This window comes from Notolepis coatsorum, assembly GCF_963971535.1.
Source record: "Notolepis coatsorum genome assembly, chromosome: 3".
NCBI lineage: Eukaryota > Metazoa > Chordata > Actinopteri > Aulopiformes > Paralepididae > Notolepis > Notolepis coatsorum.
The window spans coordinates 140784220-140799882 of record NC_140167.1 but is presented as its reverse complement, the minus strand read 5'-3'; the positions used below and the strand labels follow the sequence as shown (position 1 = coordinate 140799882).

The window sequence follows — 15663 nt, the reverse complement described above, 5'->3', positions numbered from 1 at the left end:
ACTCGCAACGGGCAGTACGGCAGTGATATAACGCAACATAATCTATAGGAGGCATAGAAATAATTAACTATGTTGTTGCAGTTAGCCTCTTCTTTTGTTCTCTTGTTTCATGATCCCCTTTCTTGTTTCTTTTGAGGATCAATATACTGTATAATGTGTGTGTGTATACAGTATATATATATATATATATATATATATATATATATATATATATATATATATATATATATATATATATATATTTTTTTTCTTCTTAAGCCGATACCATTATCTGATATTTTCCCCACCCATATGGCTGATACTGATACAGATTGTTGCAAGAAAATGTATCCAAAAGCAGTTAGGGCCCTTTCTTAGAAATAGCAATAGCATAAAAATAGAAATAACACCTTGTGGTTGTATGCCTCCACTCCGGGCTTAAGAGTAGGAGGTGGCGCAAACATAACCAATAAAACCAATAAAAGCGGATCTCTGAGTCAAACGGCACCACCCACAAGTCTGTATGACAAACGGGTCATGAGATATGAAAGGGGGCAGGGCTTAAGCTAGACCAATGAAAGACGTTAGTGCCAAATTTGAAGACATTTCCTCAAGGCGTTACTGAGATATTGCATTCACAAGAGAATATGACGGATGTGAGGTCATAGTAACCTTGACCACTGTTAGATTCTGATCAATCTGGCCGGTATCACGTCTTCTTGTGTTATCCTCTCTCCATCCATTCCTCTGCATTGTGTACTTTTAATGGTCCTGACATCTCATATACTGGCTGATACAATCCTTATCTCTCCCCGTTAGTGCGATCCGCAAACCATAATAATTCTCCACCTTCGTAAGAATTCGACACTTTGACACAGCGTAATACCTTACAAGGAGAAGCGTTGTTTATTGATATAAACAGAACCTCATAATCAGATGTTATCAAATTGTATCGTCCTTGCTATCGTCCTTCTGCTATTCAGTCCAATGGTGGTCAGGCCTGGTCGTTAGCCAAGACCATCCTCGTGGTAGCCGAAGCTAATAATGATGTGGCATCCTTCTTCCCCCCCCCCCCTCTCCGTGATGAGAGGAGAGAGTGTCTTCTGTGTTATCTCAGTCCTAGTCGCTCTTGGTCTGCCTTACACCCGGAAAACACTGTTCGACTTATAGATCTTCGTCATAGCAACGACGGCCCCCGCCCCTCTCCTGGTTGTCATGCGACGCTGTCATGACAACTGCTAATAACCTTTCACACATTTCAAAACGTTTCATTACTGTTTCATTAAGATGAACCTCTCTCCGCCCTGCTCTCTTGGCCCACACTCGCTCTTATCAATGTGTTCTGGATCGGAATTCAAAACATTCTCTCGCTGGCAGTGTGCTGCTATTCAGTGACTCCTGCTCGCTCTGAACCACCTCCTGCTCATTTCGACCTCTCTGACCCGGCCCCTTTTAGCTGTGGTCATCTCCCCCCAATCTATACATCACCTACATTGAAAAACACCCCCAGAACACCCGTTTTCTCTCATTCCCCCCTTTGATTCTTAATCAACCTTCAACAGACTACTTGGTTTTTCAATTAATTATACCCAAAAATAGACTCATAACAATTAGGGCCCCTCCGTCTGCTGTTTTGCCTTATTGTTTTCCATTACACGCATCACACCTAAACCAGAAAGGATAAACAACGGTCAGGGAGGAGAGAGAGAGAGAGAGAAACAGAGAAAGACACAGTTTTGCAACTTTCCAGACAACACACCTAAACCCTTTGGCCCCCCTACTTAGGTACACCCCACGTCAAATCAGAGCGCTCCCTTCCCTCTTACAGTACACCCCCCATCTTGGGCCGGTCCCGTCTTCTAGGGCAAGGGCCCCTTTCAGCGACGGCTCCTTTCCTGAGCTGGTCCCCATTCCAGGGCGCGGTCCCCTAGGCAAAAATGTCTCCCCTGGTCTGCTACTGCTCAGTGTCTCTGGCTGTCCTCTCCACATCTGCTCTCCCACCGCCGCCATCTCCTCTCTCTCGTCGTGGATGATCTGTGTACCAGGCTGCGGTGCCTGGCCCCTGCTGCTTCCTCCTCCTCCAGTCTGTCTCCTGGTCGTCTCCACTGCGGTCGGTCATCTCCAGACCCTGAAAGCAGAAACACAACACCAGCAGTTTTCTGTACCCTCGACCCTTGTATTTTCTATTAGTCTACGACCTTCTCCACACCTATTATCTATCCCACAGGGCGGTTCCCTGTTTGTCGTCTTCCGTCGTGACACCAGCAGCTAACCGATACCCACTCCGCGCAACTCTATCTCTTCGTCCCACGGGTGGCCCCCAGTGCGCGCCAGTTCTTTCTGGTGACGTGTCTTCTGAAGACCCTGCCTATCTATCAGGTGTGAGAAGGCCCCACTGGAGATCAAACTCCCTCTTATTTCATAATTAAACCTATTTAATTAACTGCACCTCATCTCTCTGTGCAATTCTTATTTAACCCATTGTATAATTAAACTCTATTTAATTAACCTGTATATCAATATTATTATTATAATAGATCCACCCTCTCCCAGTAGATTAATTAGATTCCCAGATGAATCACTCCCCCACTCCACCACTAGATGGTAGTACAGACCTATCTTCAAAAATGTGCCTGCATTATCCCACTGTCCCCCCTAGATGGTGGCAAAACTCCGTCTAGAGTATTCTAGCTGACGTCACTCTCTGACTCTAATCCGTTAGCCTCCTCGTGGCTATGCGGCCATCTTGTCTTGGTGCAAATTTGTTGACATTTCCTCTCATCTTATCTCATCCTCCTCGTGGCTCCTTGCGGCTATCTTGTCTCGCTCATAATGGCTACTCTCTCAAACAAACAGCCGCTGCCCTTCCTTCCAAGGCCTAAAAACACTGCTGTTTTTCTCTCTTTCCTATCCATATCAGGGGATTCTTCTCCCAGACTAAACTCTTGCTTATCGGACATAATACACACTTTAAGGTAAACACCCGATCGACTTTCCTCCCGCCACGACAAATTCCGGCCGTCTTGAGACCACAGCGACCAGTTTAAGGTGGGCCGTCTCAGGCGACAGTCTTGTCATAACAATCCCGCCATAAAACATTTTCAGTCTGGTTCAGCATTCCCCCCTCTCCTCATCTCTCTCATTTACACTCCTTCTGCCCCGGCCCAGTTTGTTTTTCATTCCCTGTAGATAAAAACCCTCGATTTTCAAAACACCATGGCTCTCTGCTCATATTATTACAGCTGGCTTCTCTGTCGCTACTTATTTACGGATGCACTATCTGCTCGTTTTTATTTGGCTTAAAAGATCAAAACAACCGTGTGTGCACAGTGAACTCACATCTTTCTCCTGAACGCTGTTTCTCCTACAGCGCTGGTTCGCCTCATGACCGCTCGAATCGACTCTCTCCCATGGTTGGCTGGCCTCGCTTGCCGGCTTGGCTCAAGTCCATGATGGCTGTTGTTCACTTGTCACCGCATTGAAAAGTATTTTTCCGTTGTTCTTATCTCTTGCAAATCCGGCTGTCATCGGCAACCAACTGTTAGATTCTGATCAATCTGGCCGGTATCACGTCTTCTTGTGTTATCCTCTCTCCATCCATTCCTCTGCGTTCTGTACTTTTAATGGTCCTGACGTCTCATATACTGGCTGATACAATCCTTATCTCTCCCCGTTAGTGCGATCCGCAAACCATAATAATTCTCCACGTTCGTAAGAATTCGACACTTTGACACAGCGTAATACCTTACAAGGAGAAGCATTGTTTATTGATATAAACAGAACCTCATAATCAGATGTTATCAAATTGTATCGTCCTTGCTATCGTCCTTCTGCTATTCAGTCCAATGGTGGTCAGGCCTGGTCGTTAGCCAAGACCATCCTCGTGGTAGCCGAAACTAATAATGATGTGGCATCCTTCCTCCCCCCCCCCTCTCCGTGATGAGAGGAGAGAGTGTCTTCTGTGTGATCTCAGTCCTAGTCGCTCTTGGTCTGCCTTACACCCGGAAAACACTGTTCGACTTATAGATCTTCGTCATAGCAACGACGGCCCCCGCCCCTCTCCTGGTTGTCATGCGACGCTGTCATGACAACTGCTAATAACCTTTCACACATTTCAAAACGTTTCATTACTGTTTCATTAAGATGAACCTCTCTCCGCCCTGCTCTCTGGGCCCACACTCGCTCTTATCAATGTGTTCTGGATCGGAATTCAAAACATTCTCTCGCTGGCAGTGTGCTGCTATTCAGTGACTCCTGCTCGCTCTGAACCACCTCCTGCTCATTTCGACCACTCTGACCCGGCCCCTTTTAGCTGTAGTCATCTCCCCCATCTCCCCCCAATCTATTCTATCTATCACCTACATTGAAAAACACCCCCAGAACACCCGTTTTCTCTCACCACCAAAATCTTTTCAGTTCAGTTCATCCTTGAGTCCAAGTGGACGTTTGTGCCAAATTTGAAGAAATTCCCTCAAGGCATCCCTGAGATATCGCATTCGCGAGACAATGGGACGGACGTGAGGTCACACTGACCTTGACCTTTGACCTTTGACCACCTAAATCTTTGCAGTTAATCCTTGATTCTAAGTGGACATTTGTGCCAAAATTCTAAAAAATTCCCTCAAGGCATTCCTGAGATATCGCCCTCACAAGAATGGGACTGCGCCACACAGAAGAAAAGAAATAAAGCTAGAATAAGAAATAAAGCTTTTCAGATGTGCCCACATATATCTAAGATAATCAGAGTGTGGGTGGGGGTTACAACGCTACTCGTTGTACGTTGATTATCAAGGACACAACCAGGTAATTTTGAAGTAGAAATAAAATATACAACATCCCTCATTAGTATTATTCTGCCATTCACTTCCCACTTTTTATTTTATTTATTAAAGCAACACCCTGTAACAGAATCACAAAAATATGAATTCTCCAATCAGCCAACTGATACAAACCTATTGTGCTTGTTAAAGCCGATATCTATTGTCTGCCTATATTGCTGGTGCATCCTTAGTTTCTTTACTATGGCAGCCCTTTCCCACACTGTTATCTGTAAACAGTGCTGATACAAGCACAAGGGGAGACCGTCTGAGTCACTGCCTTCAGAGCAATGGAGAGGCAGCTATCAGCTGGATGGATATCAGCTGATGTCTGAGAGAGAGAGAGAGAAATGCATAATAATGATTAAAGGCAGGCAGAGCGAGGGAGGCTGCGTAAGAGAATGATCCTTGCCAGATGCAGGGAGGGGATGGGGAAGTGAGGGAGTGGCAGGAAAGGGAGGAAGTAAAGCCGGGCAGGGTGGAGGAGCGGAGAGAGAGGGAGGGTGGAGGAGGAGTGTACTGTACCAGCATGCAGCAACGTTGTCGAGGGGATCGGGTTTCCCAAGAACCAGGCAGCCAGAGAGGAGACTGGATGAGGAGGGAGCGCGTCTGAGCCAGACTTTCCTTCAGACACCCGGTCTCTTTTGGCCCCAGTGCTGGTTGGGATAACGGTCCCAGGGGCAGACCCTGTATCTGAAGATCAATGCACAGGGTCCCGGACAGATATCCGCAAACACCCCTTCTCTGGACCTTTATCTTTTAGGCCAGCCATCCAGGGTGCTATCTCCTAATATCTGAGACCCTCCCCTGGGAGAACTATTTCTCTCTCAGAGCACACCCTGGAAGTCTGTACCACGTCTTACCCCCAGCCGAGCACAGAGGAAGAAGGCAAGGGGAATCTTTCTCTTCTGGGTGAGTACCATTCTTTCTCCTTTTAAAGGAATGTCCAGCTTTTACTTTTAGTCCATTTCCCCCCTTCCTGTCACAGTGTGTACCTCTACCTCAGTCAGTCACTCTCTCTCCGTCTTTTTTGCTGATGGCATTGTAATATACTGTAGGCTTAGTCCATGGTTGCCGTTTTGTTTCTGTCTCATATTTCAGTCTCTGGTTCTAATTTACTGTGTAAACCCCCCTCCCCCCTATATGGGTTCATGGGACTGGCAGGCTCTGCCCGTTTCATCTGCTTGTAGAATGCCTCATGTAACTGTGCAGTAAGGAAGTCTAAGGCAAATGAGGAAAATGAAACATTCCATTGGCCTTGGGGCGAATACATTTAGAGTTTTAATAGACTCCAACCATGCAAGGCTTGACATGCTTATTCAGTATATTTTGTATTCGTAGTTCAATGACACAGATTTTCCCATGAGTCACGTGTGTGTGTGTGTGTATGTGTGTGTGTGCGTGTGTGTGTGGTGTGTGTGTGTGTGTGTGTGTGTGTGTGTGTGTGTGTGTGTGTGTGTGTGTGTGTGTGGTGTGTGTGGTGTGTGTGTGTGTGTGTGTGTGTGTGTGTGTGTGTGTGTGTGTGTGTGTGTGTGTGTGTGTGTGTGTGTGTGTGTGTGTGTGTGTGTGTGTGTGTGTGTGTGTGTGTGTGTGTGTGTGTGTGTGTGTGTGTGTGTGTGGTCAGTAAAGTCCCTGGACAGGCGGCCCTGTGTGACTCACCTCCCTGGAGACTAGTGTCTGTCCAAAACATGGCCCCTCAAAATAACACAACACACCGTATGAAACGGTCTGAAAAAACCATACAGTATGTGATCTGACCATGTGAGCTTATACAACTTCACTATCAACTGGGGTTTATGGAGTGGAAAAGCTCATGGAAATGAGTGACTGCTTTCATGTCCTCTTTTCACAGCACTGGCTATATTTAACAAGTTGTAAAATTATCATGAATGTATTCCTTTGTCTTCTAGTCTCAGCAGCGTCTTGGGTTTTCATTCCAAATGGCAACATTTCCACGCTGAGGAAGAAATTAGCTTACCTAGAATTAATTTAAAAAATACCATTTCTTTAACTCTTTAACCCTTAGAGACCCACCATAGACCCATGTTTGTCTTTTTTTCAGGGGGGGGGGGGGGAGCAGGGGATCTTTAGAGGGAGATAGCAGGTTAACAGTAGATGCAACATAGAGGTGGCATCCATCATCTGAAAGATTCATTTCAGAGATGCAGCTTAGCGTGTCAAGTTCTTCTAGTCATAAATCTGTAATAAACACAGTGTCTTGGTTAGGACACCTATTCAAATGTTGTGGATTGTATAAAGGCTTAGAGCATTATGATGGAAATGTATGATGGCCATTCCCATTCTCAACTATGTCTCATAAATTGTTGCAGCAATTATTGGGTTGATTTGTTAAACATATTTGGTGCAAAAATGTAAAAAAAAAAAGAAAAAAAATACTCCTCAAGAATTTATAAAAATGGTCAGAAGTCCCCCCAAAATACTACATTAAGACACCAAGACCTCGAGGAACGCCACAGAAAAACCCATGCTGTAATTTGGTATAAAAAACTTTTGACATTTGGAGATTTGTGTAAGAATTGCATTTTGCGGTGATTGGATGGTGAGCACTTCTGTGCTTTTGCTCAGAAATCCCCCCTTATTGTCGATATACCTAGGGGAGCCAGACATCCTCTAAATGCTAGGTCTCTAATTTGTGGTTTTAAAGTTTCATGAGGCTGTGATAATCCTAGAAGTCACAATAGGTAATTGTATACAGTGAGGTCAAGTGTTAAAAAACGAATTGTCTCACTACAATGCAATGGCTACTATGGGGACTAACATCATCACACATGAAGACAATTGGGCTCATTGGATCCACAAGAGTCTCAGAGTGTGTGTGTGTTTGTGTGTATGTGTGTGTGTGGGCGTGTCTGTGTGTGTGTGTTTTCTGTTGTTTTAAGGACAATGTAAGGAAAGGACAGTGGTCAGACAGGAACACTGGGACACAGGCCTGAAGATACCTTCCTCTGTGTGTTTGATCCATGTTTTCTAAAGATATCAGTTGTTAACCCCTGATGTGATGTGGGAAGAAAGACTTGACAACCTCCCACCAGCAACAATGGAGCTAAAGGCGAGCGAGGCACTGCCCCCTGGAGCAGACACCAACTATGCAGTGTGGAAATGCCTAAACAGAATAAGATCTGGTGTTGGCCATTCAAAAGCCACTCTCGCCAATTGGGAATACATAAATGATGGGGACGTTGTGTGTGATTGTGGCACTGAAACACAGACCATGCAGCACCTCCTGATATGCCCCCTGCTAGAACAGCCCTGCACAGCATCGGACTTGGCAGAGTTCAATGAGAAGGGACAGCAATGTGTTCAGCTGTGGTTGAACCACATCTAGCCAAGCCTTGTAATTTACTGTCTTGTGGACACGACAAGAATAAGAACCCCTGATAACATTACAGTTATCTGTTCAATTTGATAATGTTCCCTGTGATGTATTTACAAAAAAACAGGACCAGGCAAGCCTAGTTAAGATGGATCCAGCCAAAACACTCACACGTGTGTTTCAGTGTGAGTCAGTCAGTTAGGGACATTCTCTATTGTAGGCTGGTACTGAGATGAGATGAGATTACATGTGATTAGTTTAGATGAGACAGCCTGGTTCTGAGATGAGATTAGATGAGACAGCCTGGTTCTGAGATGAGATTAGATGAGACAGCCTGGTTCTGAGATGAGATTAGAGGCGGCAGCCTGGTTCTGAGACAGATTAGATGAGACAGCCTGGTTCTGAGATGAGATTAGAGGCGACAGCCTGGTTCTGAGACAGATTAGATGAGACAGCCTGGTTCTGAGATGAGATTAGATGAGACAGCCTGGTACTGGGATGAGATTAGATGAGACAGCCTGGTACTGGGATGAGATTAGATGAGACAGCCTGGTACTGGGATGAGATTAGATGAGACAGCCTGGTTCTGAGATGAGATCAGATGAGACAGCCTGGTTCTGGGATGAGATTAGATGAGACAGCCTGGTTCTGGGATGAGATTAGATGAGACAGCCTGGTTCTGAGATGAGATTAGATGAGACAGCCTGGTTCTGGGATGAGATTAGATGAGACAGCCTGGTACTGGGATGAGATTAGATGAGACAGCCTGGTTCTGGGATGAGATTAGATTAAACAGCCTGGTTCTGAGATGAAATTAGATGAGACAGCCTGGTTCTGAGATGAAATTAGATGAGATAACCTGGTTCTGGGATGAGATTAGATGAGACAGCCTGGTACTGGGATGAGATTAGATGAGACAGCCTGGTTCTGGGATGAAATTAGATTAAACAGCCTGGTTCTGAGATTAAATTAGAGGAGACAGCCTGGTTCTGAGACAGATTAGATGAGACAGCCTGGTTCTGGGATGAGATTAGATTAAACAGCCTGGTTCTGAGATGAAATTAGATGATACAGCCTGGTTTTGAGATGAAATTAGATGAGATAACCTGGCTCTGGGATGCGATTAGATGAGATATCTTGGTTCTGAGATGAGATGATATTAGACAGCTAGTCCATGATATGCAAAGGACAGACACGCATACAGCAGTGGCGGCTCGTGAATTCTTCACGGGGGGGGGGGGGCGGAATTAATTAGTATCCCCCTCTATCTCTCCTCTCTCTTTCTCTCTCTCACACACAGCGCGATGTGGAATCGATTCGTTACACAATCAGACCTAGTATGTGTAGTAGTATATACCAAGAATAACTTCAGTATGAGTACAGGGCTGTACACATATTTTGCATATTGTTAAACGAGCCAAGGCTAGCTATTAAACTATCGATATGAATCGAAAATGGGGGACCCTGATGTAAACAAGACAAACGTCTTTCTCTGGTCTGCATCCCCTTAACAATTGTGTGTATTGAGCCGTACTGTATTGTACCCATTCTGCAATCTGTTAATAAAGTTTTCATTCATTCATTCATTCAAACATAGACGATATTGAACAAGCCATAAGCCACTTATTTTCAATCCAAACGAAACTCCACTCCAGAGAGAGAGAGAGAGAGAGAGAGAGAGAGAGAGAGAGAGAGAGAGAGAGAGAGCGTTAGTTAGTTAGTTTAGCATTAGCTGAGTGGCTAACAGCGGCTAACGTTAGCTGAGTGGCTAAGAGAGAGAGAGAGAGAGAGAGAATTAACTCACTTTGTTTAATTGAAACGTGGTCCAGCCGGAGGGCTTGATAAAGTGTATGTCCACTGACTGTCCCCCAGACTGTTGTCGATGTATATCCACTGCCCACTGTCCAGACTCGAGACTGCATCACAACACCACACAGCATCGAACATCCTGCAAACTACCTGGCGTTCTACCGTCCACTTTTAAGCAAAACCGAGAAATGCGGCTACGGAAAAGTAATGTCGTCGCCGCGTCGGCCAATCAGAGAGCGTCTCTGAGAAATGCGGCTACGGAAATTATAGACGCCTCTTGCTTAGACCGCTTCAAAACGCGCCCGTGTTCCATCATAATACATCATATTTCAACGCACAGCGCGTTACGCACTGATTGGCTGCGACGGATACAGCAATGAAACAGTGCATGGCGTGCACGCGCACTCAAAGCGCTATTGCGTCTAGCCCGAGAGAAATGCGGCGAGGAGAAATGCGGCTACGGTAACGGAACGTATTCTCTATCAGACAGTGAGTCACTTCCTGTTCAGGAAAACGGTTATTTATATTTCTTATTCTTCTCTTTTATCCAGGGTTAACCAGGGGGGGGGGGGGCGGCGCCCGAGCGCCCCTAGTGGCCAGCCGCCACTGGCATACAGACATATATTCCTTTCTTTTTGTGAACAAATGTTTTTTTATTTTTATTTTTGACATGACATACAAACATTTACAGTAGAAATCCACTATAAATCACAGGGCTATTACCGACATAATACTAACAATAATGACAGCCCGGTTTTTAAAATTAAAATAGATGTAGATTAAAGATTAAAGATATACACAGATTAATTACAATACAACACAACAATATTCCTTTCTTTATAGTTAAATAGAAGATGAGAAACTGAGCTGCAATTGTGTGATCACAACCACTCTGTTTCTTTTTAACAGACAAATGCCCATTGATCAAGGACAACGATGGATTCTCCAAAAAGTTCACGTGAGTAAATTCAATTCAGCTGACAAACTGAAAATAGGCACATTGAAATGTGGAGCCCATGGGCATGGTGATGGAATAATCTAATTACCAGTAATCTAATTACCAAAAAATAGTAACTTGTCTTGTACAGTTTCTCACAAACACACAGTAAGACTACAGATTTTTTTTTACAGTGGTTACGCAATCAGTAGTCCTTCCTTTCCATGGAATTTGGCGTGTGTTGTGACAGAGCAGTGTTCTCATGTGACCTTTGACCCTCAGCTTGACAGCTTCTACTCTTTCTTCTCTTTCTCATCTACTCTTTCTAGATCTCCAGGGCGACAAAGACCTCAAAGTGATGCTGGCAGGGTCGACCCTCAGGAAGGTAAAGTCACGCTCGTGGAAGAAGCAACGCCATTACCGCCTCCTCGACGATGGGTTCACCATCTGGTACAAGTCCAGGTGGGCAGGGATAGGCCACTCCACCTGTGAGTACAGCTGTGTGTGTGTGTGTGTGTGTGTGTGTGTGTGTGTGTGTGTGTGTGTGTGTGTGTGTGTGTGTGCGTGCATGTGTGCGCGCGCTCATTCTAGAGGTTGGTTGTACTTTCGACTACAGAGGAAGCCTTTCTAATCAAGATGATGAAATATCAACAACTGCTGCAAACCATTTACAATGAGTCATTTAGCTGACGCTTTTATCCAAAGCAACTTACAAGTTATGTACAAATCAGCAGGAAGGGTATACTCTGGCAGCTAAGGGTAAGTAACATTGTTTGTCAAACAGTGTTGAACTTGGGTGCTACAGTCTTGAGTTCATAGGAGTATACATATTAGCATAATAGGTAGTAATATATAGGCACGGTAGATTTACATTTACACTTAGTCATTTAGCTGACACTTTTATCCAAAGCGACTTACAAGTTCTGTGAGACAAGTCATCAGGAAGGGCACAACTCAAATCAGCTGAATAACGATGCTCATCAAAGTGTTGAGTGCTGCTACAGTGTAGGTTAGTATATTATGACAGTAAGGTTAGTTTAGGGTTATTTTTTTTACATACATTTTTATTTTCTCATTTCAGATATTGGTTGAAGAAGTGTGTCTTTAGTCGACGGCGAAAGATTGGACGGGAAGATTTAGATTCCTTAGTTAGCAAAGTGCATGATAGTAAAAGATGCATGATCGTTTTTTCACAGATATTTCTTTTTACATTTTACGCATTAGAACTATGTAAAAAAAAAATCTCCAGTTTAATTTCTAGAGCAGAAAAATGTGTGACACAAATGAGAAACAGTGCTCAAAGTTCCCTTGCTTAAGAAATTCATGATTTTAGCTGTTGGTCGGTCGGTCCACAAAAATGTCCCACCCTCTAGCGGCCACAGCTTTCACCATAGGAGGCTGTAATTTGGCAGGGAGGGCAAGTGTATGAAGGCATGTTTGTGTGTCCAATCCATGTCAATTGGCAAAAATGGGCGTGGTAATGGGAGTGGCCTATCGCAAAAAGGTTGCAGCTATTGTGGATTTGAGCTTGTTATCTTGCCCTTTTCTCTTATCCAGGTTTAAATTATTCTATACTTAGAAGTGAATCCTAACAAAATACCCCCTGCCCCACCCACCACTACTACTACTACTACTACTACTACTACTACTACTACTACTACTACTACTACTACTACTACTACTACTACTACTACTACTACTACTACTACTACTACTACTACTACTACTACTACTACTACTACTACTACCACCACCACCACTACCATCACCATTGCCACTACTACTACTCCTACCACCACTACTACTACCACCACCACCACTACCATCACCACCACTACCACCACTACTACTACCACCACCACCACCACCACTACCACCACTACTACTACCACCACCACCACTACCATCACCACCACCATCACCACCACTACTGCTACCACCACCATCACCACTACTACCATCACCATCACCACCACCACCACCACCACCACTACCACTACTACCACCACCACTACTACTACCACCACGATCATCACCACCACTACTACCACCTTTTCCTCCCCAGTCTCGGTAAGCGAGGTGGAGGTGGTGCGCGAGGGCCACCAGTCGGAGGTCCTGCTCAGCATCGCAGAGGAGTTCCCTGCCAACCGCTGCTTCACCCTGGTGTTCCACGGTCGCCAAGGCAACCTGGATTTGGTGGCAGAATCTGCGGAAGAGGCCCAGGCCTGGGTCAGAGGCATGCGCAAGCTGATTCACAAGGCTGAAAACATGGATGATCAGGAGAGGCTGGACCAGTATCCTTCTAGTTTGGTTGATATATAGTGCAATAATAGTGGACATCATGATCTCACACATAAAATCTATTCAGATTATTAGGATTAGGACAGATTATTTGTTATTATTTGTTACCTACTGTGGGGGGGGGGGGGGGGGGGGGGGGTTACCCTGCACTCCCTCTCCACTACATCCCTGGTAGCGCACAATTCTAGGATAAATCTTGAAATATATGGTAAATCTAGATTTGGTGTGTGTGTGGGTGGGAGGTTACACTATGTAACTTATAAAACACACACACACACACACACACGTGACTATGTACATGCACAGATTGTCTTAACAGGACTCAGTTTTTAATGTTTTTATGAGACTTGGTCCCAAGGGGTTCATAGCTGTCATAATGACAAGACAAACATCATTAGAAGGTTAGTTCTATAGAGGCAAATGTGGGTGTGGCTTAGCCTCTCTAGTTTGCCACAAGCACTTAAGAGAAGATCCATGGCATGGCTAAACAGAATGTTAATGTGTTTGAATTTGTCTGCTAAGCAATGCTACCAGAGGTCACTTATTACATCAAGCATTAAATACAGCTTAATAAAATAACTCAACAGCATGCATGTGTAACATTAAATGCTGGGACAGAATACAAGAGTTTGTATTAGGGATGATTGCAAATCTGAATATCGTATTCGCCAAAACATGAATAATGTGTTTTCTATCAATATTTCTCAAATTCTGTCATGATTAGATTTTATTCATGATTCATATTTCTGACAAGAGTGGTTTCTGTGGACCTGCCATGGCAGTCAGTCCATTGTGTCCATCACACACCGCTGCCAAGTCCTACAGTGAGAATTGTTCTTCCCTCACGTCCACATCCTGTTTATCCACGCCTGGTTTTCCTGTACGGGTGGCACCCTAGTTTAATATTTTGGTAAAGACTGACATTAAAGGAATAGGTCAAATTCTTTGGAACCTTAGCCCTGTTTCCTACTTACCAATGATGGTGTTAATCGGTAGAGTCCTTACACAAGAAGATACACTTTTTGGGGGAAGATGAGGAACTACTATTGAGGAACTTATAAAATGGTCAGTTTGGAATTGCCAATACAATGTTTAAGGCCATGCTGAGTATCTAGGCTTTTGTTTGTTAAATACAACTTTGTAAAACAAATAATCTGAAGTCATACTTCATTATTACTGTCAGGTCTTGGCTGACCTTCGAAGCTTTTTTTGGCAATCGAAGCTTCGGGCCGAGCTTCGATTTTAATTCGAAGCTTCAAAAAAAGAATTATTATAATTTTCTTTTCTTTTTTTTCCTTATGTTGTGGGACTTGTACAGCATTTTGGTAAACTTTGTTGTTTTTAAATGTGCTCTATAAATAAAGTGGATTGGATTCATTAATTAAGTAGCCCCTTGCGCTGCCTGGGTGCAGTGGGGCTTCTCTCACAGCCAACGACATGACATTACATAATTATGTTGCAACCTTCGTGTATCAAGCAAACAATTATATTATATTTAATTTATAATTTATAATTTATAATTATATCAGACAATGCACCTACACAAGCAGATGATTACAATTAAATTACCCAACTTGGTAACACATTAGTCATAGCAGCATAGGCATAGCCTTATTAATGTTTTGTGTGGTGTCGCCGTCGTGTACAACGATACTTACGTTTTTTAGGTGATTTGACAAAGTTGTTGTAGAGTTGTGATATGCCATTTTCTTCTGGCATATCTGTCACTCGGCTTTTTGGGCATTGTCTTTGCATATTTTAAAGTGTAACCACACGTCTGATGACTTCTTCGTCGACATGTCTGCTGCAGATAATCTCCACGTGCTTGTTGTAGAGAGGTGGAGTCGAGGCGCCACTTACTTTAGTTTCATTGGAATGGAAGCGCAAGATTTTGGAGGCAACATTTTTTTTTTTTTTTTTTACTTCGATTTTTTTTTAATGTTCGAAGCTCGTGCCATCGAACGAAGCTTCGAAGCTTCGAAGTATTTAAGACAGCCCTCGTCATTGTAAATTATATTGATGCTTTAATATAGTGGCAGTGGCAATTATTATAAAGCTAAAATTCAAGAATTTCTAAATTCCACACCAAATATATATTTTTTTCTTTAATAGCAAATACGAACCAATTTAGTTGGTTAAACAAATAGAGAAAGAAACACAGTTACTTCTCCACACCGTAGTTCATATGTATTATGGGTGTAGCGTAGCCCAGTGTGAAAAAATTTCTTGTTCAAGTGATGACAACCTATGATTATGACACCGAATTTACACAAGGGGATCAATAAAGGAATATATATTTTTTTGTATCCACTTTTTCTCCCATTTTCTATTTTTCTCCCATCCCAATTTTCATATAGTCCAATTCAACCCTCCCCTGTCTTCGAACGTTGTTCCTTGCCTCCCACAAGCCGGCTGCAATGTGGACTAAGTCATACATAGCACGAGTCCCCTCCGATACTCGAGGTAACAGCCGTCGCATCTTTTCA

General features: G+C 43.8%; 1 protein-coding gene across 2 annotated transcripts in view; it reads left to right on the top strand.

The window, feature by feature from the left end:
• Positions 1–5371: 5371 nt before the first annotated feature.
• Positions 5372–15663, top strand: part of plcd4b (phospholipase C, delta 4b) — a 57311-nt gene continuing 47019 nt past the window's right edge. For both annotated transcript variants that reach the window (XR_014619511.1, XM_084310768.1), the window contains exons 1-4: positions 5372–5708; positions 10849–10897; positions 11206–11364; positions 12942–13170. Coding sequence is in view for 1 of the 2 variants with exons in the window: in XM_084310768.1 (XP_084166894.1) it covers positions 10876–10897; positions 11206–11364; positions 12942–13170 (410 nt within the window). In the remaining variant the exon portion in view is untranslated. The remainder of the gene's footprint in view (positions 5709–10848; positions 10898–11205; positions 11365–12941; positions 13171–15663) is intronic.